Source organism: Ixodes scapularis, unplaced genomic scaffold (assembly GCF_016920785.2).
Source record: "Ixodes scapularis isolate PalLabHiFi unplaced genomic scaffold, ASM1692078v2 PGA_scaffold9__187_contigs__length_104089568, whole genome shotgun sequence".
NCBI classification, from domain to species: Eukaryota; Metazoa; Arthropoda; class Arachnida; order Ixodida; family Ixodidae; genus Ixodes; species Ixodes scapularis.
Window position 1 is genome coordinate 17,973,837 of NW_024609884.1, and position 27,594 is coordinate 18,001,430.

General features: G+C 44.5%; 1 protein-coding gene across 1 annotated transcript; it reads right to left on the reverse strand.

The window, feature by feature from the left end:
* On the reverse strand, positions 1–26,324 carry LOC8038664 (uncharacterized protein CG3556). The gene is made up of 8 exons (XM_029993243.4): positions 26,112–26,324; positions 24,883–25,138; positions 19,114–19,370; positions 16,028–16,197; positions 15,025–15,244; positions 5,941–6,088; positions 2,133–2,269; positions 1–245 (listed from the first exon to the last, which is right to left on the reverse strand). The coding sequence occupies exons 1-8, from the start codon at positions 26,215–26,217 to the stop codon at positions 178–180; spliced, it is 1,362 nt and encodes a 453-aa protein (XP_029849103.3). The 5' UTR covers positions 26,218–26,324; the 3' UTR covers positions 1–177.
* Between the last annotated feature and the right edge of the window lie 1,270 nt (positions 26,325–27,594).

Genomic DNA, 27,594 nt, shown 5'->3' on the forward strand with positions numbered 1-27,594 from the left:
AACGCCTTCACTTTTTTTTTATATACAAAACCCTCTCAGAGTCAGAGGTCGAATATTCATGGTCTTCAGTTAACATTTGATGTTTATCAAGTCCACCGATCAAACGAGAGGATGTGGTCACGTCGCCGTTCATTAATCTTCTCATGTCACCGGACCCGCAGGCCGTTGATTGCCCAATCAGAATGCTGGCTTCTTGTACCACATGATCACGTGGTCGGAGTCTGCCACAGTATGCGAGCCGATTCCTGTACAAAACAAAAAAGAAGAAAAAAGGGATAAGCAAAGAAGTGAAATTGTATTTTCAAATACAAGAACAAGAACGCATGGAATAGTTTTGTGCCTGTGGCATTTTAGCTACTTCTGGACGTCCCTACGTATGCTGAGGTGTTTATCTACGCGCGGATATTCTAGATACGGGAGCTGAATACTTGTAGCTTTCACCTGCGTACGAGCAGAAAACGTTGAATGTCTCTGGGATTAATAGAGATGATCACTGGTATAGAGAGTATCCACTGGCGGCCACATCTGTGTGCGGGGCTGCTGAGCGCGTGCTAACGGCGAGCGTCCGCAGTTCTTTTGCAAAGTGCATTCCGCACCATCAAGATTGCCGGTCTTGGCAGCCCATTAATGTTAGCTGGTTCCGAGCATGCGCCTTAAACATCGTCCTCAAATATGGCGTCCAGGGAATACCCCCTATACTCAATTGTAAGGAAAGCCAAAAGCGCGGTTTTAACGACTTTGGCGAGGGAACAGACACCCCGAGCTACAAGATGGGAGTCTCAAAGTCGCGAGTTCCATTTAGTACTAATAAGGAAAAGGGACAGAAGGAGAAGCGAAGTATTCACTTTATGGCGGAGCTGTGTCTTTAATCCTTCTTATACCCTCCGAACCCTTTGTTCGACCCAAGCACACTAACCGGCAGAAGCCGTCGCAGGAGTTCACGGCACCGCCAGGGAACCTCATCGTATTTACGACACCAACAGCAACAAACAGGCGAGACTTGCCTGCATTCCACCGGTGACAAAGCGATTTCAAAGAGATCGATCTTTCACTGATGCAAGCTTCTCGCTCCTTTGTCCCCGAGAGCTCATTGCTTCCGCTGTCTTGGTTTAGTTTGCACTCTTTTTTTTTTTTTTTTTGCACAAGAATCCCATTTGGTGGTCCTTTAGATCGATTTTTGTTTCTGGCTCGAGCGCTAGTTCGGTCTGCAGGGTCGCACTACTTTCTGGCCTCGAAGGGAGCGAGCTGGTTGCCATAAACGTGAGATGGGCTGCCTGCTGCAGTTTCCCTGAACGCTGCGGCGGCGCCGTTCAATGCTCCACGGCGCAGCCGTTCTTTTCCCGCCCAAGTGTTTTTCTTTTCATCAGACAGGCATACGAACGGAGGAAAAGAGCAGCGCGTTTGCGGGGTGTCAGAACGACGTTTTTGGACGATGGTGGGCTCGGCCTAAAATCTCGCTTGAGTGCGGGACTTTTGGCCGCTGGAACGAGTTTTTTTTTTTTTTTTTTTTTCTTGCTCTGAATTTTTATGGGGTCCTCCGAACGCTTTTTCTCCGAGTCGCCATTTGTCCGATAGCCATTCTGGCGGTAACGATGCTCTCTTTTAGGCTCTCAAGGTCCCGACTTGGTTTGATTTGTGGAAAAATTTAGATGATTTATTCGAATTCTCCTACAGTTCATGCGGAGCCCAGTCACGCTTCATGAGTTAGGCAATTTAAACTGGCCGTCAGCTTGAACGATGATGGCGTTTCCAAATAACATAAAAATAGCTCCCATTATGTATATAACAGTTCGATTCTTAACCTAAAGTAGCGCACTGTTTGTTATAATGTTTGCCCTCTACGTGTTGTTGGCACATGCTGCGTTGACGGAAGAAGGCGTCATGTTTCTATAATTATGTATTGTTACCTCATTGAGATACCTGTATCAAAATGAAAGCTACTTATTGTCTTTTAATGTCTTGGTGGCATACGATACTATGGTTGGTGGCTTGCTTTTTTTCGCGCTCACTAATTTTCCGTTAATATAGATTCGTCACTGTAACTAGTTTTAAACAGTTTGAACACAATGTAGTAGAGCGATTGTTTGAGTATTCACGCGATAGCGCGTCATCGGAAACACGATCCATCTCACCCGTAGTCAGTGGCGTCACGACACCTGTCGCGAAATTCATGGCGTGAGCCATCCAGAAGTAACCCGTTTCGGTGTTCTGAACAATGCCGGACAGTGACGTCAAGTATGGTCCCAGACTGCTTCGCTTGAACTCCATCCTGAAATGTATTCAAGAGCAAGCACCGTTTTGTTGCAGTGACATATGAGTGGCATATGTGGCATTAAAACTGATTGTCTTGTTGGTTCTTCGTTGGCTATTGGGGAGGAGATAAAAATATAGGGGGCGCTTTTTGCGGCTTGGATGGATGGATGAATTCTAACGGCTGCACCCTTTGTAAAAAGGCGGTAGATTGCGACACCTAGACTAGAAACTAAAAACCAAATGTATGATTCCTCCCTTCGCCCTTCTAAGCCAATTTACTTCCCCCTTTGCAATTTTGTAACTATCATCAGGCGGTGTGGGATATCACCGGGATGACCTTTGGGGCATCGGGCAAAACAACTAAAAACATCACCCCCCGCCTCCTCCCCCCGGCGAGAGAGTCGCCAATTTTTTGTCTGGTCAAACCTAGTCGGCGTTACCCCAACACCTGGCCCACTGGGAGATATGGTTGAGACTTACGGCCGGAGCAACGCGGGAGGGAGTACCAAAGTTCCCTTGCCCCGGTGTCCCCAGCTGTGTCAGTTAGTTTCACGTCATTCAATTCTCCCTAGATAATTTCCACCAGTCTTCCAATATCATCTGTTATTAAAAGGCAATTATCATACATTCTTACATTCTTGTCTGCAAACCCCGGCGCTCCAGCTAAATCCGTCACACCCTCCGGGTGGGCGGGAGCGAACCCTGTTCACCTCGACACCACATGTTCTATTGTCTCGTCTTCCCCTTGGCATGCGGCACACCGCGAATCCATTTCTTCATACTCTGCCATAACATGTCCTAGTCATCAATACTCCTGTTCTAGTCCCAAATAACAATTAGCTCTCCTGTGAATTATCATGCCAATCTCCCTTCCTTTTTTCCTGTTTTCGTCCTCTATACATAGTTGAAGATGATCTGCCCTGCATTCTTTCCTCCCACATTTTTCTTTCGGCTTCTTTTACTTCCTTTTCTACAGAGGTTGTCTGTTCCGCCCCAGCACCTGATTGTTGGTATTTGAATTACAGTTTTCGAGTTCGGTTTGTCCATTTAGTGTTCAGACTTTTCATATAATATAGCTGCTTATATACCTTTCTCGCCCATCGTGTACCCTCCATTGTGTCTAGCCTTAGTTCAGATTTGAACTTACTGATCGCTTCTCTAATCTCGAAAGACGCGCTACCCATGTCTCCCTGCACTCCTTCATTCATTTGGTGCATTCATGCGCCCCCAGGGCCTGTCTGCCCACGCTCCTCTGCCGTCTTTCTAAACTCGACTGGACTTTAGATTTCATGCATAAGACTGCATTGCCAAAAAAACCCATATTTCTTTGAGAACTTCACATCTATTGTAATTCCATAGTGCCCTGCGCTTCATAATTGCTGGAATCCTTTTTCATTTCTTTAGCATATTTTCTTCATGTTCTTCTGAGTATGGTTTTCCCTCATTCAGCCATACTCGCAGATATTTATTCCTCTCTGCGTTCTCTATTAGAACATCTTGAAGTTTCATTATCATCGTTATAAACCAATATTGCCGACTTGTCGCTACTGAATTTCAGGGTCCAGAGAGTCTCCTTCCTCTGCACAGATCTTAATCAGCTCCTGCAACCCATCCCGGCTATCTGCTAACAGTGCAATGTCTTCTGCGTAGACCATTCGTGGTATAACTTGGTTTATTTGTCCCCCTGTCTCCATATATGATACGCCAAAACATGAATTGCACTATTCTAAAATCCTAGCCATTCTACTCAGGTACATCATAAAAAAAATAGCCGATAGGAGACAACCCTGCCTGAGTCCTCTTTTTATTCCTACCAGTTCTGTTATTTCTTCTTCTCGTGTTATAACAACCCTATTATGTGTGTGTACCTGTTGTAAAAGCCTAAATCAAACTCTCTCAGCTGTACCCAGGGTTTTTTTCCGACTCACGTTGTCGTATTCCCCGTTCATGTCTAGAAATGCTATTAATAACAAGTTTTTCACTCATCCGTGCCACCTCTATACATTGAGTAATGATGAATAAGTTATCATCTAATCTCCTATCTCTTTGGAACCCGTTTTTTACCTCACCTAAAATGTTTTATGCCGATTTCTTTCTTATTCTTTTTACTAAATTCAAAGGTCTGCAGAGGGCCGAAGTTACTGTTACTGTTCGGTATGATGTTATGCTATCTTATTTCCCTTGCCTTTATATAGTAATTCCATTCTGGTAAGTTTCCAATCATTGGATACCTTTTTTTCCATTATTATTGATGAGTTGCCTGCCTTAAGTTTAATTTGCTTTTTGTTCCTAGTGTCTTGACTAGTATCATTCCTATGCCATCTGGGCCTGTCGCCGTTCCAGCCGGTACTCTACTTTCTGCTCTGTCCCATTCCCCCGTAGTCGGCTCAGTTGTCTCGTTAGTGTTTTCGTTTTGTGCCGTGTTGCTGTCAGTGTTCTGTCCAATCTCGTTTGGTTCAAGTTCTGTGAATGTTGCCTCGATTGTTCTTGAAATACATTCCCTTGCGTTCTCGCTCTCTACACTTATTCCGTCATGTGTGGTTAATGAAAAATGAAACCCTTCTGTTTTTCTTCCTTGTGCATCAATGTTCTCCCAGAACCTGCTTGTTCTCAAAGTGCCTCGAAGTTGCTTGCTGACTGCGCCTTGCTAGAATGGCGACATCCTTTGGGAAGGCAAGAGCCGAGCTTCTCGGCCGCGGCCACCATGTTGCCTTCCGCGATATGGCAACTTCGTATACGTAATACCAGTCGATCGACTTGTGCCAGTGAAAATGCTGAATTAGGAAGTACTCGTTAAGTTCGGAATAAACTATTCCAAGTAGAGGCTTTATCGACTCGGTAATGCAACGAAGCGTCGCAAATGCAGTTATTTGTACACTGGTTACGCATTATCATTAGATGCAGCAACAAAAACAAACGCACTTCTGACGGAAAACTTCATGGTAGCCCAAAAGGCTACAGATGACTGGGAGGAAAGATGGCGGTTTGGCTAGCAGACGACAGAGCTGTCCTCACTCGGTAGGGCCGCCAGCCCAGCAACACTGAGTCACTCTACTTCTTTTCCAGAGAGCTCGGTGTTTCTCCAACACAATGACCGGGGATTGGACCCTTGACGTCAGTTTCCTCGATCGAGCGCGAGGCACAGATTGGACCCGAGCTTTGCGTCAGAGCTCGACTAGGATTCGTCTCAGATAGGTGCTTCGCTGATTGAACACGAGCCTCAGCCGAGCCATGACGCGGAATACGTCTAGGTCAGCAGCCGAGTGCTACATCCGAATTAAACGCATGCAAATAATGGTGTTGTTTTCCCCACAGGCTTAGCTCTCAGCTCAGCCGGTAAGGATGCAACGGTTCAATCCCCTTCCGAGTAGGAGACTGTTTTGTAGACGACAGATTTCACTGCTGTCGATGGGCTGACGCCATTCTGTAGTGCCCAATAGCGCCAACCCACGCCTGCTCGGAGATTGGCTTCGTAGGTAATGCGCTGCGGTGCGGTACCTCTGGTAACAGTTTGTAATATATGAACCCTCTTTGTGCCTCTGAGGTGACGTGGCTTCCGAAAGATCGGATGGACGGTTACGTCACGTCAAGGACCACGATGGCGCCCATTCGCTAACTTGACACTTGCATTCCCGATAGAGTGACATTGGAATGAGAGACAATTTCTCGTGGACTGCGGACACGCACCTGAACCTAGGGTCCTTTTCGGCTGCTGCCTGCACCACGTCGAAGAACGTCGCGTTTGGTCGTACCCATACCGTGATGCTCGAACGATTGGTGGCCGCGTCGCCGATCCACAGAGAATACCACACGGAGATGCGTCCGGCGTCGGGCCCTGCACAAGCCGGACGTGACCTCAGAACATCTCACTTTCGTTTGGAGCACTTGTATGTGATATGACTGAAAGATAATCTCATACCAGTTTGAACCGGTTACTTTTTTTGTCCCCTGCTGGATCTTGCTAAAAAACACGCCTCAGCTTTTCTCTTAACCCAATGCCAGCCGCAGAACATATTTGAGAAAAGCGAGCAGCGTTCACTTCATCAAATTGGAACATGAACAAGCGGTTAAGAGATCTAGTGCCGATTATATGCCGCCAATGGCTGGCTTTACATGGATGCGATCGTAGCCCATCGGATCGAGCAGGGACAAATCACACGCATGCCGTCTCCCTACTTCTTCCTCTTCTAATCATATATGCTACCAATCAAAAAAGTCAAATCTTGATTCGATGTGCTATGGTTGCATCCATGTAAACCAGACTTGTACGGTACTCATGTCAAGTAATCAAATTACTTGTAATCGATCAGTTTTTGGAGTAATTCTTTGTAATCGGTCGAATACATTTATTATAAAGTAATCCTAAGAGTAGTCTGTTTTTACCTTTGGAAAAACTAAAATTACTTGTAACCGTCACAATCTTTTCCTTCCCTTTCTAACGACACCCTTTGTTTGCACGAGTCTCATACCTAGAAATCCTCGAACCAAGTCTCCGACAGGAGGAGAATTTACTGACTTTAGTGGATTGAGAACAAAAGTAGCTTCGGTGATTATGATTAAATATTAGGGAGTCTTGGGGAACCGTTTGTGCGCGTCCGATACGGTACGATGGTGCCTCCGGTACGCACTGCGCATGCGCTATCGCAGAATACTCGCACATGCGCAGTTCGTACAAGAGGGCCCATTGTACCGTATCGGGTGTTTGAAAACGGTTCCCTAAAACTCTCTAATAATGGACAGCAAGAAAGAACTGTCTTCAAACAGGCAGGCAATCTGTCTTTCGGAAAATCCGAAGCAGTCAGAAAAGTAGCGGTTACTTTTTCAAGTAACGGCCAATTAAGTTTCTTTTCAAGTAATCAAATAATCTAATTGAATACTAGTAAACTAAGTGTAATCATAATTGTAGCCCACGTTGATCGTAGCCACGCGCTGGGGATGGGAAAGTACGGTGCACGTGCTGCGCTCCGGACATTGTTAAAGTTCGGCTATTCCTGGCAAAAGTCGAGGGCTCACGGAGTGCTTGTCTCTTCCCGACGAATCACATTCGACTTGATACTCGCGTCGATGTAAGCATTGCGGTTCCCACGGCAGCGTCATCAAGCTTTACGAAAGAAAGACTGAGAGAAATAGTCCGATTTATCCCTGAAGTTACACCGCCACCAAGCGGCTTCTGTGGCAGTGGAGTTGTTTGCGAGTGTAAACAAAAGGCCTTTCGCTAAGTTACACAAGCACCAACAAGAATGCTGGGAATGTAGGTACCCGGGCTTCACGCGCTCACCTTATCAGTATGAAAGATTCGAGGTATATAATAAAAATAACTCGTTTACGAACGGGCGTCCTAAGTTCCATTTGTGTCACAGTTTTGGATGTTAGAACACGAATACTATTGCATATGCCATCAAACTCATCCCTTCTAACTACTCTTCCAGATTGCTACATGATGCTTGAGTAATTTAGTAAGGGGCGTATTCGATATATGACGTTACGGCTGGCACACGATGCTTGCAGGCAGGTACATCATGCATGTGAAGGTAACTTTTATAGGCTTGCAATTACTCTTGCTGCCCCACACGAGCAAAGACATGGCGGCGGCGAGCTGCTCTGCTTGCAATGGTGTATATCTGGATCCGCACCAGGACCAGTATTCTTGTGCAAACTGAGAAATATTTCAATCCGGTATTGTTGCACGGCTCCTTTATCTAGAATTTAAAAGATGTACATAGGAGTACTCACTGCAAATTATCTTTTTTAGTAGCTAAGAGCGCTGATGTATTTTGTCACTACTTATAATTGACACGCATTGAATTACAAGTTTGAAAGCCAAACTTCGAGGGTGATTCAAGTGAAAACCTTAAGTATACAGCAAAAAGCCAAATGAGAAAATACAAAAAAAACTATTATATACATATATAATTTTTAGACTTAGTTACCATGACGTGCAATGCGCGTATTTAAGTGCGTGAATACCTCGCGATAAGAATTTTATGGTTGTGATTCCTGCATCGCGATTTTTTACTCAACATTGCTTCGGAAATGCTTGCCTCCCATCGCTTCTTTAAATCGTCCGGACACATACAAGTCACTGGGAGCGAGGTCGGGTGAAAAAAGTGGGTGAGACGCACATTCGGGCGGCGGAGTAAAGCTCACCGTAGAAAAGCTCAGCGGACAGAAGGTCACCGGAGATAAGCTCAGCGGACACCGGAGAAAACTTACCGCAAAACGGTCCGACGCGGAGAGAAGCTCACCGAATTTTTGACGGATGTGGAGAAAAGCTCACCTACGAATCTACAAATCGAGCGTTCATTCAAGTGAAAAACGGTCACTCAACTCAGGTACGCTAAGATGCCTTATGCGCATTCTAACATAAGGCATCCTATTCTAGGGATTCCTTATGCTATGTAAAAGTTATCTTGCACTTCACTAGCAGAATTTATTTAAAACGCGTGAGGCGTTGCTGGACGAAAATGAAATAAATAATTTTAAAAGAACACTGCTTCCAAGAAATAAAACAAAAATAGCGGGGGGAAAAGGGGGTTATAACAAGGTTTGAATTCTCATATCATTCGAACGGAAAATTAAAAAAAAAAAGGTCGTATTTTCTCTATCCCGGCTACGTCAAAATTAAATATGATAACACGCATGCGAAGTGGGTTGACATAAAAGCGGAACGAGGGCTACAGCGAGGAGGAGATTAATTAAAAATCAAGGTGATTTAGATCATGATTAAAATCGGAACGGTTTTATTAGGATGATTCAAATCAGGGGTCGTCAAACGTTTTGGATAAGGGGCCGGATCGGGTATCTGTTGCTGTCTCAAAGCCGAATAATCCATAAATAAAACAAAACTAGTAAATACTTCTAGATTAATATCTAATACAAAGTTGAAAGTTAGAGTACTACAAATCGAGCGTTCATTCAAATGAAAAACGGTCACTCAACTCAGGTACGCTAAGATGCCTTATGCGCATTCTAACATAAGGCATCCTATTCTAGGGATTCCTTATGCTATGTAAAAGTTATCTTGCACTTCACTAGCAGAATTTATTTAAAACGCGTGAGGCGTTGCTGGACGAAAATGAAATAAATAATTTTAAAAGAACACTGCTTCCAAGAAATAAAACAAAAATAGCGGGGGGAAAAGGGGTTATAACAAGGTTTGAATTCTCATATCATTCGAACGGAAAATTAAAAAAAAAAGGTCGTATTTTCTCTATCCCGGCTACGTCAAAATTAAATATGATAACACGCATGCGAAGTGGGTTGACATAAAAGCGGAACGAGGGCTACAGCGAGGAGGAGATTAATTAAAAATCAAGGTGATTTAGATCATGATTAAAATCGGAACGGTTTTATTAGGATGATTCAAATCAGGGGTCGTCAAACGTTTTGGATAAGGGGCCGGATCGGGTATCTGTTGCTGTCTCAGAGCCGAATAATCCATAAATAAAACAAAACTAGTAAATACTTCTAGATTAATATCTAATACAAAGTTGAAAGTTAGAGTAAAAGAAAAAAAAAATATAAGGTGGGTGATGAAAATAGTAACTTTATTTTGAAATTCAATATTTAGCTAATTATGACATTCCACAAAAATCGGAAACCAGAAAACTCGCAAGCCATAAATCAGAGTGCATGGAATCTTTGGAATGTTCACGTAGGGGCGGAAGGCTCATGGGAAGGAGAGAACTGGCGCTGACAATATGCAATAGATAGGACACAGGACACGAGGCGCGATATACATGGGAACGCCAAGGAATTTTAGCATACGTAGTTACACAGATGTATGAAAACAAGGGACGAAGAATGGTGCTGCTGGTGATGAGAATGTCCAATGAATAATACGACGAGAAAACACGCCTTATCGATGGGCAGATTTCTCTTTTCTTTTTTCTTCTTGTATCTTTGTTTACGCGGTTGGTGTGCGCGTTGTGACGCCGTTTCTTTGCGTGCGCTTATGTTTTGCGCCGGCGGCAGCGGTACTCCTGAAAGCGAGCCGCCGGCCGGGCTTCATTGGCAGGTACCGCGGCTAGCCAGGGGCCGGTGCCAAGACCTCGCGCGAGCCGGATTTGGCCCGCGGGCCGGGCTTCGGAAACCCCTGATTTAAATCGAAGCTTTCCCGCAAAAACAATCTCAAAAATATTTTTTTTCTTTACCGGTTGTTTATGATATGATGCTTTTTATGCGACTATGCTCTGTATTGGAACCCAAGAGTCGTCACACGAGGAGTATTTATATACGGCTGAACAGGATAAAAAAACAGGAGTCTTCGGAACAAATCGATGCGTCGAGTTTTATTGCTACCTTCGACTTCGTTCGCCAGTCACGTCACATCTTTTTGCAATCAAATCAGAACTCGAAAGATGAAAACGAAAACCGGGATGGCGTATAAAAAAATCAAATCGCAAAAAAAAAAAAAAATTCTGTTTTTGTTACTATATGCCGGGATTTTCATGATCAAAGAGTTGCGAAAGTAGCAGTAATCGTTTTTTTTTTTGTATGTTTCCACGGATTGGTAGAATAGAACGAACAACCATGCCGTGTTTAAAAACGCATTTAGTCATAAATAAACAATATTTTTTTTTAGGTACAGTGATTTAAATTAAATTAATCTGATTTAACTCAAAGAATTTGACTTTTTTTTAATCTGAATTTTTTATTAGTGTTTTGTCTATCCTGGATACAGCAGAGCGACTTGATGGGAAGTGCGCACGCTGCGCGGAAATTTCTCCTTTGGGGCACAAACGTATGCGATAAAAGTTTTGCGCGGGTCAACCCCTTCCCTAAGTAAAACACGAAGAATCACTTTGCGCTAATTGTGTTGCACAGTGTTCCACCTGCGTGAGAGGAGCCTAAATCTTGGTAGCACTACCGCTTTTCAATGATAACGACAACTTTACATAAAAATTTAATTCCAGGGGAGCTTTTCTCCGGGTCTGACAAAAGGCCGGTGAGCTTTTCTCCGGACCCACGTACTAAAGTGGGTGAGCTTTTTTTCTGGTGAGCTTTTCTCCGGTGACGTTGAACGGGCAGTTTCGGACCTGGCGTTGTCATGCTGTAACAATCTACCTGAAGTGAGAAGTCGTCGTCTTTTACTCCTGATTGCAGGGCGAAGGTGACCTTTAGCAGATCTGCGTGAAAGTACTGGTCATTGTTACTCCCCTTTGCTTGTAATGTTCCAAAATTACCCCCTTTGCATTTCATCTAATTGAACACCTTCACTACTATATATATATATATATATATAAAGCGCATTACGGATCGCTGTTGTATTGCGGTGCATGTCGACAATGGGGCGGCCATTCTTGTGCTGTACGCTGCTTTTTCTGTGTTGCAGCAACACGCTGCCACCTATTGGTCATCCTTTGATCCACAAGGATAACTGCACTCAACGACCAAATCAATCGCACAGTGTTGGGAATTAATTCGAATCACCCTAGTAAAGATCCCCCATATTACACACAGGCATTCACGCACGAACGCGACTACACGCCCACGAGGACACACGCGCATTGCATCAGAAAAGGATAAAAACCGAAAAACAAAACCAAAAAACTTGATACTTGGTTAGACCGCTAAGCCGGCAGGGTGGTGGAAGACGTGCTCGTTGGACCAGTCCGGCGTCGGCATTGGACTGCGTGATCTCCCTCTCCGTGCATATACATACACTCAAGCGCAGAGACCAGGGCCCGGCGACTAAAGGCAGACGATTGATTGGACCGGCGACCGTGCATACTTTCACCGCCCTGTCAGCTTAGCGGTAAACAGAGTCGCGGGATGCTGCTTATCTCCTGGGTTCCACAGGGACTCTATACACATTCGTGGGAGCCCCTTATACTCATTCGCAAGGAATGATGGTCTGGAGCTGGACCTTCAACAACAGTGACGATGTTTCAGTCTGATCCTTGTAAACGTTGTTCCCGCATAATCACGGTCGATCCTTTTTAGAGTCTGTCAAGCGCAGATGTTGCGTTTGTGGTCCACCAATTCAATTTACAAGAACCGTTTTTTCCTCGAGATAAAGTGGGAGCAATAAAGCGACCGGAAAATATTTCCCCGGACAACTGAAAGAGGGGCATGAAGCGCGCAGAGCAGGGGTCTCCGAACTTTTTGGCTAAGGGGTCGGAAAAAGAACCTGTAGCAGACTGGAGGGTCAGAAGATAAACGAGTGAATATAAATGAGTAAATATTAAATAAATAATTATAAATAAGGTCATAAATAAAAAGTTTGAAAAAAAAACGAAGATGGATGTCTTTATGTTGAAATCCAATATTCAGTGATTCATGACATTGCGCAATACTTGGAACCCATAAAACTCACGGAGCATAAAATAAAGCGCAATCAAACTTTGGCATACTTACGCAATGAAAAATACGAACGAGAATGGTGGAACTGATGCTAACAATATGCAAGAGTTACGACACAGGACACTATAATCACAATATACCGAGAACGCAACGAGATTTTCATACACAAAGTTGGGTATAAAACGGGACTAAGAATGGTGACAGGGGTGATGACAATATCTAATTATTAATATGGCGAGAGGACTCGCGTTACGATAGGCAGTTTTCTTTCGTTCTTTCCGCGGTATCAGTTGGTTTGCGCGGCTGGTATACGCGTCGCGGCGCTGAACTCCATGGAACGAGCGAACGCCGCCCGACGGCACGCTCGCTTCGCGCGCAACGTAGCAGCCACTGTGTTGATTCCACGCGCAGAGTAAACGCCGCAGGGCAAAATTCGTCGGTTATTCGCAGTATATTCGTCCCATGGAGTTTAGCCCCGCGCGCTTATGTGTTTTGCCCCAGTAGCAGCGGGCCTGCTTTAGAAGCGGGCCGCGGGCTGGGCTTCGTTGGAAGGACCACGGTAAGCACGGGCCGGTTAGGAGACCTCAGTGGGCCGGGGTTTGGAGACTCCTGGCGTAGAGGTTTAAGTGGAATGCAGATGAAAGGGGAAACCTTTGAAGGGCCGGGACTCTGAGCGTATACTATAATTGTAACATAAAATACTGAACACTAAATAAACATCGACCAAAAAAGAAAAAAAAAAGAAAGAAAAAAAGGGTGCATTGTAAATATGGCTTTCGAGAATACGTTTTACCGGAATACGATTAAGTTTAACTAGCACGATCCCTTATTACAAAGCTTTGGAAGCTGCAATCGTGAGGGGCGTTCCCGCACTTTTTTGATGCTGCTCTATATTAATTGTCGTAACATTTTCCCCCTGAAACAGTTGGCTCCCTTTAAAGGTCAACTCCGGTCAATATTTTCGCATTTGGGATTACGACTGTTTTCAGCTCAGTCAGTGTCCCTGAATTACAAGGTTAGTTTTGTTAGATACTTTGTGCAGTTTTATAAATATCACGGCTCAAAGTTTGGCTTCGGGCGTTTACGGCAAAACCGAAACTATCAGATAGAGAGAGATGGCAACACTGATTGTCAGCTGTACGGCCAAGACGTGACGTCACGGTGGTGCTGCGGTATGCGTCGCCCAGTGTTGCTTGACCAAAAGCAACTCAATATTTGGGTTGTGATTATATTTCGTGCCCATAAAGCGGTATCAGTCATTAGAGAGTTTTAGGGAACCGTTTTTGCACATCCGATACGGTAGGACGGGTCCTCCGGTATGAACTGCGCATGTGCGAGTCTTCTGTGGACGCGCATGCGCAGTTCGTACCAGAGGGCCTGTCGTACCGTATCGGATGTGCAAAAGCGGTTCCCTAAAACTGCCTATTTATTTTGGTTTCGTTTTCGACCTGAGTTGCCCTTTAACCGACTGAATTGCGTCGGGAGCTTAGTCGATCCCGCGGCATAATAAGACTCAAAACTCAAATTTTGATGATAAAATATGCTGATATACATTACTCTGTAGAGATACAATGGCATAGAAGAAATCGATGTCGTGTTCGGGCTAGTTGTGCCGTGCAGTTTGCGTGCGTAGATATATAGATAGATATGTAAATATCTATATAGATAGGTGTGCGAAGTCGTGACTCATGTTCATTGAAATTATATGAAAAGAGTATTTGAGTATTGTTTAAGTGGCGTCGAAGATCTTTTTTTTTTTTAGACATTTGTTGGGCAGGGCGGAACTATTTCAACTTACCTGCAGACTGTGAGCCCTGTTTCGAACACGAACTCTTGGGAGAAAATGATGCACTAAATGTATACCAACTGTAAATCTACACTTTGTACAAAAAAAAAAAAAAAAAGAAGTATACTGCGGAAAGTATACTCAAAGAATATTTCGAGTTTACTAACCATCTAAAATATACTTCAAGAGTGTCCATGCCTAACGGCCGGATTAAAGCGGCTAAGACTGCAGGCTCATACGCGCGCGCAGCGCGCCACTAAGACTGCATCAAAAGTATGGTAAAAGTCTACTCTAGAGTGTAGTGCACTACACTCGAGATATACTCAAGGTGCACTTTTTCGTTTCATAAAAGCGTTCAGGGAGTAATAATATTCTCTTAAAACGCGGTTCCGCTGCTAAAACATCGCACAAAAGACAGTCTGCGGACAGTCTGAGGTGTTCCTCGTGTGACGGTCAGATTGACCATACAAACATTGTCGGCAGACATGTTCGAAGCGTATAAATGTATGAAGCAAACGTTCTTCGAACGTGATTGAGGCATGTCCGCAGGTAATTCTGGCATCATCTGCAGCAAACAGCGTGCCTTTTGTCCGATGTAATAGGAGCGGTGCGACTGTGACTTTAGTGGACTGCTTTTTCCCAAGGGGCTCTCTTTTTGAAGTGAGGACTTGGTCTCGTACCAGAAGCTGAGTCTTCGAGTCCGGCCTTAGCTTTGCAGAACGAAGTGTGATGGCTGGCTACCCCCGCGAGAGTTTTGCCGGCGAGGAGGGGCGCCACCTGAAAGGTGGCCAGGAGGTTGCCGAAGTGACCCTCTTCCTCCTGGGCGGCCAGGATGAAACGCATGGCCTTCGCCTTGCTCCACCGAGGCAGCCTTTCCTCGGGGTCTGCAGCCCACAGCGCCTGCGCACACAGCGGAGCGAGGGCCGAATGGCGGGCCGCTATGCGCCGCGGCGGGTTGCTCTCGGAGCCCGCCCTGGAGAAAAGTCCCTATCAATCATCGGATTGCCCGGATAAGTATAGGCGAGAAAGGTGCGGAGCGAGTGATGATACCTGCGGGATACAAATGCCACAGGGTCAGGCGGACATGGCTATCCGCGAGTCTGTTTTGTATCTTCCATTTTTGTCTGAAGCGAAGACCGATGGGAGTGTTCAGTTGGTGTTTAACGATCGGTATTCGTCGATGATATCGCGCCAGACGTGCCGATAAACTCACACGTTGGAGAGGTGCTTCAGGTCGCTAAAAGCGAACTAAACAGGCTGAACAAGTTTGGTGTCGGCGATGTCGAGCTGACACGAAGATGAGAAAAGGGATTCTTCCGGCATGAGATTTTACATTCGGAAAATGACTACCTATACACATTTCCTGCAAAAAAAAAAACAAAAAAAGTCTACTGAGATTTTTTTAAAAACTTCTCGAGGTTTTTGAGACTCTTCGCAATTAAAACAGGGAACAGTAAAAAGTTTCAGTAGTATTTTTGTATTTTTAGACGCAGAATCATGACCTCTTGTCATCAGGAACGAAACACGCAAAATATACGTCTGGCGCGTGACCGAAACCCTCCCTTCTCCTGCAACCACCGAAGAGGGGTCGAGATGTCGAGGTGGCTTGTTGCCGGCCCCGGCGCTTCCGGGCACCTTTCGGTACCAGTGCTCAATGCAACCCCTGAAGGGAGTGGCCCCTACCTGGGTGACAAGCGCCGAGGTGTGCAGGTTGCCGAAGCTACCGTTGGACAGCTGCATCCCTGCCAGCTGCCTGACGGCGTTCATGATGGGCGTCGGCAGCGCGTCGGTATTTCCATCCTCCAGGCACACGGCTGACAGGATATTTATGGCCAGTGAGTCCGCCAGGAAAGCTAGGAAAAAATGCGGTTTAAGACTTAGGGATATTATAGAAGACCGCTATGCTTCACCAGAAATGCACGAGGGAATTCTGCTATTTTTCGTGTAAGCGCTAACAGTATATACATTCGGTTGAACCAACGCTAATAGAGCGGACCATACCTCTGTCAAGAGCTCCTGTTTATGCAGACGATACACTTTACGAAACAAGGCACTATCTCTCCCTAGGCCTTGGTTTAGAGGTGCTCTAGTAAGATATTTGTTAAAGCGTGTTACTCTACACTCCGTTTCACCTTATGTTGTACCGCAGCGAAAGCTGGAAGCGCGGGCTCATAGCTTTGGCAACTGCCCTTGGTGCACGAGAGCTTGTGCCGCCGAGATGTGCCCTATAGCAAGGAGCTCGCGCTTGTAGCCTTCCCTGCGGTACATCATAAGGTGAAACAGAATATAGGCGGCGAAAAGCACGTGAAAGCCTCGACAATCGTTTCCTGGCAGGAGCACACGCACTAAGATGCCAGGCTTTCTTCGCACGTGCCTTGTACTTGTTTATTTAGCTATATTGCTTATGCAGATGATGCGAGAATATTTTTCTCGGGAGTTGAAACGAATGAAATTATCAGCGACGCGAATAGTTTTCTGACTAAGCTTGATCCATGGGCACTTTCAAATTCATTAGAAATAAATGTGGGTAATACTAAGGACGTCTTATTTAGATCGCAAAATAAACATTATGTTATCAATTTAGTCGATAACATAAAAGTTTGAGAAGTAATCTTTAACCAGCCATATGGCTTGGGACCGAAATGATTCATCCATACGTGTAAGAAACTTTCGAGGGTAGTCGGCCTGATGTACAAATATAGACGTACAACCCAATTAGGCTTTGAAACTCATTTAAAACTCTCTTTTTTAAGCGCAATTTAATTATTGCTTTTTGGTGTGGGGCAGGGATGGGCAGTACTTCAAGTACAAGTATTTGAAATATGTATTTCAAATACTTTGTGTATTTTGCATTTGTATATAATTATAAATTGGGTAAAATATTTGACGTGTGTATTTAAATACTAAAACATGGGTATTTCAAATACAATTGTAATTAAATACAACTTTGTGGGCGAAAATACATCCCTCAAATTTATTGTCACGATAATTCTTGTTTTTATGCATGTGGTTGTATAATATAGTCTCCATCCTTTATTCGGCCATGGGGCTTTTTTCTTTTTCTCCTCCGGCCTTATTTTAAAGGCACTGTAGGGAGGAAGAAGAAAACTATGTTCTGCGCCGAATGCAGTGCCTCTCAATCAAGCACAAGCATTTAGTGACTTTGTGATTACGTTGCTAGTCCAGGGCAAGAATAGTGACGAAATCGACATTCACAGGCAGACTGGCTAAATAAGTGCCCAGGACAACTTGTGATGCGTTCTAGCCTGATTTCCATCCTTATTTTTGCCTGGAACATTCTAAATGTGCGAATCGTCCAGATTTTCGTTACTGATGCGAGTTGCAACAATAAAAAATTCTCTAGCTAGTGCTGCACGTCTTGGTCGTCTCGGTTCTTTGTTGGTCTATACCAAAATGTGATCGACAAAAAAAGCTGCTTGAAGCTCTGTACTTTTTTTACCTATTACGTCCAAGCTGATTAAATTTTTTTTTGTGATTATATTTCTGTTACGTTACTAGAGCCTCGCACACACACTCCCGAGTGTGCGATGCAAAATAAAAATGAGATACCCAGAAACCCGTCGCAGGTGCCCTGAAGTCGCTGACGCAAATTTTGAAAAATGTATTTGGAAAAGTATTTGGAGGAGACCAAATACATTTGGTTGTATTTGTATCTTGTACTTAAATGCTTTTTTGGAAATGTAATTAGATTTGTAACTAAATACATTTTTGATAAAGTATTTTGTATTTGTATTTCAATACATATTTGCATGTATTTTGCCCATCCCTGGTGTGGGGTAATGCAACCTCAACAAATATCAAACAAATTAACATCCTGCAAAATAGAGTCATTCGTACTATATGTCATGCTACCAAAGATAGTCACACTAGGCCGCTCTTTAATAAACTCAATATCGAACAAATTCCTAATTATTATAGTTGTAATTGAGCTCTTACACATAAAAAGTCTTTCAATTACAATGACTATTTGCTCCTATCGGCTTCCAACCTTTGGCTTAGGGAAATGGTTTACAACACTCGCTCTATGGATACTTGGTTAGTGCTGCACTCCAGAACATATTCTGGTGATCAAATGTTAAAATATACCCTTGCCCGACTTTTCCATTGTTGTGGTGAACTGAATATGAACATTATATGGGAGAGTGTGAAAAATGCGTGTTGTGTTTTTGCTCATAATATTTTTAATGGATTTTTTGTATACTTAAGTTGTAAGTTGATTGTATAATTTTTTTATCTTGATATCCTTGCTGAGCTGCAAACTTTGTATTTTCTTTTTTTGCTTTTTGCTGCTGCTGTGGAAGCAAGCGGAGGCTTCTAAAGCAACACCTTAGTTGCTCTTTGTTTTTTTACTGCCTTCCCTTTCCAAACTGGAGGAAAAGAAAGAGTTTGAACTTGAGTATACATCTTGACATTACCCGCGACTGGGATTTTCTGAAGCACGCCTCACAAACACAGAACATTTTCTGTGGTTCTCGTCCTTCCGAAAACCCGTCTTGGGTATAGTCACCATGTTTAACTTTCACTAGCTCACTTGCACCGTCGTTTTTTTGTTTGTTTTTGTTGTTTCTTTAAACGAAGGAAGAAGTCGGATGATCGTTGCTTCGAGAAAACTTCTGTAGAGAATGACTTCAAAGCTTCTCAGCGCCAGTACATCGAGCTTTTCGGGTCTCTGTTGAGCGCACAATCGAAGAGAGCCAATACTTGTTAAGTGACCATATCCGCTACACACACGCACACACAAAACTCACCGGCGCCTTGCCGTTCCAGTTCCATGACATTTTCCAGCGCCATGTCTTTGAGGTGCTGTTCTCGGTGGCCCAGAGCGCAAAGCGCCAGCAACTCGAGTGCTTGCGAGAAGCGGTTGCGTGTCGTGCCTACCGGTGGTTTCTCTCGAAGAATCGCGGCCAGGTCACGGCCATTGGAGTCCACGGGTTTCTGACAAGCGGCGGCCAAGGCAAGAACGTGCAGCGCCAGCTGGCCTCGCTTTTCCGGCTCTGACAGATTTCTGTCGAAATATATTCGCAAAAGTTGGGCAGGGTGCTTGAAAGTGTCGTTTATGTGCCTTATATTCAAAGAAATGGTTCGCTCGCCTACTTTTCTGTGCGAAAAACCTAGAGCAGACCAGGCCGAGCAAAATGATTTATGGGTAATTCCGCTGGCGGACCGGGAGCGATTTTGGAACTCTCTTTGGTTGGCATCTTTTTGCGCGTGCACGCGTGAGCTAGCATTTACCACTTGCTCTCAAGGCGCGTGCGAGGAGCGCTTTTGGATCGCTTTAAATCCACTAGCAGATTTTCCCACGAAATCATACGAAATCAAGGTTAGCAGTGCGACGCTTAGAATCACGTTTTACGTGCTAATTGCTCCACAACACACTCAAGTAGTTGTGGTCAAAACGTTTCAAGGGTTCTGTTACTCTCAAAGCCACACTCACCGACACTCTCACAATTAACATAGAATCAATAAGCACACTCAATTTACCTTCAGTGCCCGGCACCGGTGTAGACCCTGGAAACGTAAAAAACTGGAAACTTAACTGTCATTAAGCCCACGACAGTTGACTCAATCGCAATAGGTCGGAGTTACACGGCGGCGCCAACTGTCATTCAGCTGCTAACAATCATTGAGTTCCATTGAGCTGGCCTACCTCAGTTATACTCTATTTCACCTTATGATGAACTGCAGGGAAGAATACAAGCACGAGCTCCTTGCTCTAGGAGCATATCTCGGCGGCACAAGCTCTCGTGTATTAATATGGGCAGCTGCCAACGCTATGAGCTCGCGCTTCTAGCCTTTGCTGCGGTACAACATTAGGTGAAACGGAGTATAACTGGTCAGGCAGCGCCTCCTATATAGTTACACAATGCCTGTCGGCTCAGAGCACTGGCAAGCGGAAGAGAGAGGGCAAATAGGACGAGTGGCTGCCGTGCGATGAAGCTACCTAGGCGTACAAACCTGCCGTGTAGTGAAGCCAAGGTTACTAGAACCACTCAGTTGGGAAACTGCCATAGAGCCTGCTTTAAAAAGTGGCTCTGATCCGTACTCGACAGCCCAGCTAACGCGATCGCAACGCCGCCATTTCTCCCGCAGCGTCCACTCCGGGAACCGCACGGCTACACGTCTAGTCGGGTAAGGGCCGGTGGCGCCATCTTGCAGGGCCATCTCACAGTAGCTATGTAAAGCAACTTTCATGTTTCAGCTCGTCTCTAAAGAGTGGCGCTGTTATCGTATTTAGCTCGGTCTCGGGGGACGCCAGCGGCCCAGGTTTCAATGGTGAGGTTTTAGTAACGTTGGGTGAAGCCAACCATCTCTTCCGTAGGAGTGTCGCCCCAGCAGCACCGACAGCAAGAAATCTAAACGTCCTTGACCAACAGTTTAGAGCTCGGGAGCAGCTCGCCGTTTTCAACGGAATAATATTTCGTATTTTCCTACCTTTCACCCGCACACGACACGGCGCCAATTATCTCTATGTGCGCGATTCAAAGTAACCGCCAAAGCTCCAAACTGCCGCCGAAGCAGACGGTCAAGGGGCCAAGGTTCTCCGCGTTCGCGCTGCAAAGGCACATTCTGGCCGTGCTTGTTTCGTAGTTTCGTATTTTGTCTCAGCGAAACTCGTTTGAATCAGGGCGGTCACATCTAGAAAAGTGTTCCACATGTTGTTGAAAAAACAGATGTATGATATATCTTCAATAATGATGTAAATACAACATGCTAGAAAAATAGAAAAAAACGAACGTCCGCCAGGCGGCGCTACATAGCCGTACGTGCGTGTTGTGAGGTGAAGCATCGGGCCTGTACACCTCTTGGAGAGAAGCTGACAGGCATAGTGTAACTTTGAGGCACTGGGTAGAGGTAGAAATAGAGGTGTCGCGAACTTTTGTCGAACCGGATTTTTAGGTCAAACTTTCGGGGTTCGACTGGGTCGAACCGGTCGACGAACCTTCACACTTTTCACCAGATTCGACCGGTTCGACTTTGCGGACAGTGTGGCCAGACCTTGATATAAGCATGTCTTGGTTTGGAGAATTGTTTTTTTATGCAAAAGGTTATTTTATTTTATAAACAGTTGCAATTAAAATAAACCAACTGTAATCACTGCAGAAGTTAATAACTTCATTTTTTTTGTACTGTATTAACTGAAATAACCGATCAGAGCTGACCTTAATTTATCCCTTAGCCATATCACCATCCAATCCGAAGCCAACTGACCAGCCTGTCGCGCATGCGCATACGAGTCGAACCTCAATACAAGGTTCGTCGAACTTTCCACTAAAAGTTCGAAAAGTCGAACCCGGTTGAACTCGAACCTCGTCCGGTTCGCGACACTCCTAAAATCACCTCAATAAACCTAAAAATGGCGGCGTCCGCCGCATCGCCGTCCATGGCCAGCGCCACTGAAGCACTTACTATTGCGTACGATCGGATGAGTACTTTTGTTACTTAATTGTTTCCAAGAAAGATGGTCTCACGCAGCGAACAAAGTATGGCTCTCAAATGATAAGTTCCACACTCCCGCAGTTGTTAAATTGCCTTAGCAGCAATAACATTGATCTAGAAAGTCTAACCTTTAGAGAGTTGCGCTTGTTATATGCTTGTACGTCGTAATATTTTTCTCTTAACATTTGCAAAATGTGCTTTTAGTTTTGTGCACTAATTTGTTACCTCGTTCGACGAACCTCAATACAAGGTTCGTCAAACTTTCCACTAAAAGGTCGAAAAAGTCGAACCCGGTTGAACTCGAACCTCGTCCGGTTCGCGACACTCCTAAAATCACCTCAATAAACCGAAAAATGGCGGCGTCCGCCGCATCGCCGCCCATGGCCAGCGCCACTGAAGCACTTACTATTGCGTACGATCGGGGGAGGTATCTAGAAAGTATCGTAGCTGCAAATATTCTCCGAAGAGGTATGATTCGGGACCGGAGCTGCCACTAGAACGATCACGGCACGTCGTCGAAGCCAAAGCTCGGCGACGGCGGCCATTGTACTGTCGGTGCCGATAATACTTTTATTACGCCTCTCTTGCTTGAATTCGTGTAAAACGTTCTAATTTTCGTTTCTTTACTAAAAAAAAAAATAAATATATATATATATATATTTTTTATTTTGTTTTAAGCGCTAATGCATAAATTGTGTACATATATTTCATTTGCATCGCAATTTAATACAAAATAGTGATGCGACATCAGTTTTGGTTTCGTTTCGGTTTCAACTGTGTCCCTTGACGGGCATCTCAACTGGGGTTGTTAGGCATACGTACCGTGTAACACCGGACAGCTTAGTTGAGCTCAATGACAGTTGAGACATGCCAACAATCGTTGGCTTAATGACAGTTGAGAGCACTAGTGTAACTAGGGTATTATTCGATTTGTGAGTTCAGCTTATGGGAAACATGCTGGGAGTTCACCACTCTGCCCCGGTGCAAGCGTCTCTTCTCTGTTTCGGGTTAGTGCTAGCAACTCGAACGCGCCTGGTGTGATTGATGAGCAACATACCTTTCGCAAACCGTAGCTATCCTAGCCATTGGCCTCGGATGAGTACTTTTGTTACTTAATTGTTTCCAAGAAAGATGGTCTCACGCAGCGAACAAATTATGGCTCTCAAATGATAATTTCCACACTCCCGCAGTTGTTAAATGGCCTTAGCAGCAATAACATTGATTTAGAAAGTCTAACCCTTAGAGAGTTGCGCTTGTTATATGCTTGTACGTCGTAATGTTTTTCTCTTAATATTTGCAAAAGGTGCTTTTAGTTTTGTGCGCTAATTTGTTACCTCGTTGGTTCTAGCTCGTTATTACGTTGCTTTTTGTTTGTCTTCCCGCACGCTTCTTGCTGGCCATAGCAAATGAAGCGTTCTCAATAACCAATAAAATTAAGCTCCTTTTGTTCTAGTATATGGAGCTCTCATATATGAAGAAACAAGTTTTTAATGGCATTGTACTTCACGATATAATTAATTTTAGAGCGAAATTGTCTTTTATACTGTTTTCCGTGATTGGGCGGATTGTAGAATAAATTTTCCGTGTTAAAGTGACCAGTAAATAACAAATGACTTTTTACGTAAAGTGTTTATTTAAGTCATATATATATATATATATATATATATATATATATATATATATATATATATATATATATATATATATATATATATATATATATATATATATATATAACTTGACTTTTTTTTTAATTTTTTTTAATCATGATTTTTTCCTCTTTTGACTGCGAAGTACCATCTATCTTGCATTAATTTGCTGGAAAACGATTCCGGCGTTTCGCTTTGCAGTCACCTACTGCCTACCGGCAACCCCACATGTAAAAAAAAGCAATTTCCATGTCAAAAAAAAAAAAAAGGCTGATCAAAAAGGAAAAGAAACCTAAACTGCCATGCTCAAACGTCGATTGCCCAGTGATTCCAAGTTTCGTCGTACTTTTCCTTAGATTCACATTTCTCACTTTGTGTACCGTTCAAACCTTTCTTTAGGAAGTACAAACCCCATGCCATACCGATCCGGAATATCATCCGCACGTACGATGGGGACGAAACCTCCTTGGAGGATATCCTTCCAACGAACTGAGCACCACATACCCGCGAGTGTGGGATGGTATTTCAGTTCGTCCCATCGGCGATAACATATATTGGCGTTACTGGCACAAAAACAAACACAGCGCACAAAGCGGTAGCGCAATTCTGCATTTTTCTCATTTTCTTCAATAGAAACATGTGCCCTAAAACGTCTAATTAAAAAAAAGTAATTGCTGAATTTTCGTTAATTAGTAATTTATTAGTTGCATTCTCTCTTGAACATAATGTCCGCCTGGCCGTATAACTCAGTTCCGCAGACTGCATTTGTGTAGCTTTCATAACATTAAAAAAAAAAAAAAAAAAAATCTAAGTTCGAAAAAAAAAAAAAAAAAAAAAAACCTTTATAAGGAGAAAACTCGGAAACAGGCACGTATCATAAATCTGGTAGCAAATCACTTCAGATGCCGTAGTCATTTGTGATTGCCTTTTGGAAAGTCACAGATGACATTTTACTAGAGCTTATCACACTTCATGGCATAAAATAACCTAAAACATTGAATAAAAATAAAAGTAAAAATAAGCAAAGCCGAGCATCCAGGACAATGCGCCGAGAAACTGTAGGAGTGGAGGACAGGAGAGTGCGCGGGGAAATCAGAACGCGGAGCTCTGATTGGAAGGATTAGGGGGTAGACCTAAAGCTGCCTTTGTTTCCACTGCACTCGTCGTCGAGCGCGTTCGAATGCAAGAGTCAAACGCGGGATGCCGGCGTTCCGCGTTCTACGGTAACGCGTTCGACGAGTGCAGGGGTGACAAAGGCCGCTATAGCTTTAGGCCTGCCCACTAATCATTCCAACCAGAACGTTCTGACGTCACCGTGCGCTCTCGTCTCCGCCTGTCCCTCGGTTTCTCGGCGCACACGTTGCATGATGTGACCGAGTTGGGCGTCGGATTTTCAAACGTCGAGCTGAATAAGCGTCAAGACCCATCTACCCAGTCGACTGCAGCAAGATCTGGTGTTGAAGGTCCCGTATGTGCAGAAGTGCATCGGATGAACACGACGTGAAAAGCTCCGGTTCGATTAGAGCCAGGGCCAGCGCTCTTCGGTGGGCTTCTCCTGAAGACTCGCCCAAGCTGTGTTCACGGCACGGATGTATCTTGAGCCAGCTTTGAGCCTTCGCCAGCGCCCGTGATTCGTCACCGAGCCGTGGCGAATCCTGCGAAGGCTGTTCGAACCAGTCTCCTGGAACTGAACCGATTATTTCTGTTGGTTGGCGTTTCTCCAACTGTGAAAAATCGCACCGGATAACCTTGTGTAGCCTTTTTTTATTTTTGTCGTTGTTTGTGGCTGACGGTTTTCTCGGAAAAGTGGCTAACAGGAAGACTTTTGCAGGTATCTGTTCGGTATGTCGCCATTACGCTACCTCACAAAAACGGTATTTTCTGTCGAAGGAGACACCTAATAGAAACGTTATCCTGGCTCTTCTTCCTACTCATCCTCCTTCTCCTCTCTTTTTCTCTCTCTCTCTCTCTAATGACAATATGCGACATCCCTAGCTATAATCACCAGCTTGCACAATATGACCAAAGGCCATAGTTGTTATCTTAAAAACTACACGAACGGCTAAAAATCGTAAGACGGAGAGTCATGAATCAGATAGTCTCATTAGAACTTAATGTCGCACAAAATAGGCGCGAGCCCCAAAGAACCTAAGACTACTATCGAAATGTCGGCCGTTACCGTGTTGCTGCCGAGGTGCTTTCCTTCAAGTTCTTGCTACAGCAGCTTCCTTCTCTTCGTGCGAAAGTGAAAAAGCAAGCGGGCGAATTATTCGTTCCATAATCGACAGCTAAATCAAAACAGTGTCAGCGATTGGACTCGACGCGTAAGTACCCGGGTTTACCATCTAATAATAATAAAAAAAGGAAGCGCTATTTGCATTTCACCGTCGTCAACCTCCAGTCTGTCTTCGCGTGACGGGCCTCAATCTCCATGTTGGGCCGGGACCGTATACAGCACAAAAAAAGGAGGCCGATAAACCGAACTGGCTCACCGAGTTCGCTCGTTTCTATCAGAGTACCCCAAAAAGAACTTCCCGGTAACTGAATACGAATACTGCTTTTTTCCGACTTCCGAACCAACCTTCCGAAGAACTATCTCCGCCCTCAGGAAATTGCGTCCCGGGGCCTAAGAAAAGAAGCCGAGTTGACAGGCGACTCACTCAGTTCAAACGCGTCCGCAGGATAAACAAGAAAGCAGAGCAGCGCAGTGAGCCAAGCGAGCGTCCTTGGCCCGCGAGTCACCGTCGACGCCACGCCGATGTTCATCGTGGTGCTGTTAGCCGACTTCGAAGAACGATTGAGCTGGTGAAGCTTCTATTCGAAGGCGTTGAGTTCGAGTGGCAGGTCCGCACGTATCTAATCGGCAATGGGGCGATGGACGTGCGATGGACCTGAGATAGACGGCTGTCCCTTTCTTGGATGCCCGACCTTAGTTTTTTTGTTCTTTTTCGTGCTCGAGTCAGCCGTTATCACATTTGCAAGACCGAAACCGATGGGGGCTGTTCTTTTCGTGCGGCGTCTTAACAGGAGAGCGTTTTGAGAGGCAGCTTTCTCCACGCGTGAGATATTGTCATTTCGCGAAGTGGAGCGGCATGTAGTACACTCTCCGCCAAGTATGGCTATACGCCCTGTATGAAGTTTCTTACCAATTCGGTTCTCCTAAACTCACCCGCGCGAAAAAAAAGAGGACAAAGACATAACAACAAAAACAAACAACCAACCATTTATATTTCTAAATATGATGTCAGAGCCACTAGGCTATCTACTATACTTCCTTTGAAGGATCGTCAAGGAGCCAGAATTTGAATACCAAGGTGAATCTAAATTGTAGACGGCTCAGAATCCTCTAAATGTAGGTCAAAGGTCCTTTCTGAATCTTTGACCGATATTTTACCGTTACACGGCTGCCTGTTGACGTTATGCGTGTAGTTGAAAGTGTGGCATGGCCTAGTCAGGCATCTGTTGCCTCTAGCCACGCTGCTTAACACAACGCCTGTCTTGGATAAACTGTCTCGATTAAATGAATGACTGAATGAATCCTATAGTCGTTTTCATTACAATTCGGATCTTCGCTGAGATTTATTAATTCCCACCTCTATGTGATTAATGTACTTCACTGATGTATATTGTAGTAAGCCGGAGGCTTGTTTTTTGGGGGTCGAGTGGCTCCATTATCAACCATCGCTTGACACCAGGAAATGTATGGGATTTTATGAAAAAAACGAAGAATACTGCAGTTTCCTACAATGGGTGGGTTGTTCTCGGAAATGAAACGTATATCGTTGGATGAAGGGTAATAGTTTGGGCTCAAATATTAAAAGCGTTAAAACGTCAATCGTGTTTAGATACATAATTTGTAGTCAAGGATTGAGGATTGCAACGTTGTTGGGCGTAAACTGTGATGCGGTTCAACGAGACACTGGGCTGCTGAGAGTCAACACGGAGTCGTTGGTGGTCTCTTTGATCGTTCCCCGAAAACCGCGTTTATTAAGAAAGTTCTTAGGCATTCGAGAGTAGCTCGGTTTAATTGAAGGCGCATTCCATGAGACGGTTAAGTCACTTTGTTCGTGAAGATTAGTGAACGTCAATCACAAGTCCGGAAGTTGTGTGTGCAACCACTTACCTGCTGCATCGTCTGGAAAT

Coding starts and splice junctions, on each gene's coding strand:
- LOC8038664 (XM_029993243.4), bottom strand. CDS start 26,217: ATGAACATCGGCGTGGCGTCGACGGTGACTCGCGGGCCAAGGACGCTC. Junction 19,371..24,882: donor ATCTTGCTGCAGTCGACTGG/GTAGATGGGTCT, acceptor ATATTTCGACAG/AAATCTGTCAGAGCCGGAAA. Junction 6,089..15,024: donor ACTCGAAGACTCAGCTTCTG/GTACGAGACCAA, acceptor CGGCTTGTGCAG/GGCCCGACGCCGGACGCATC.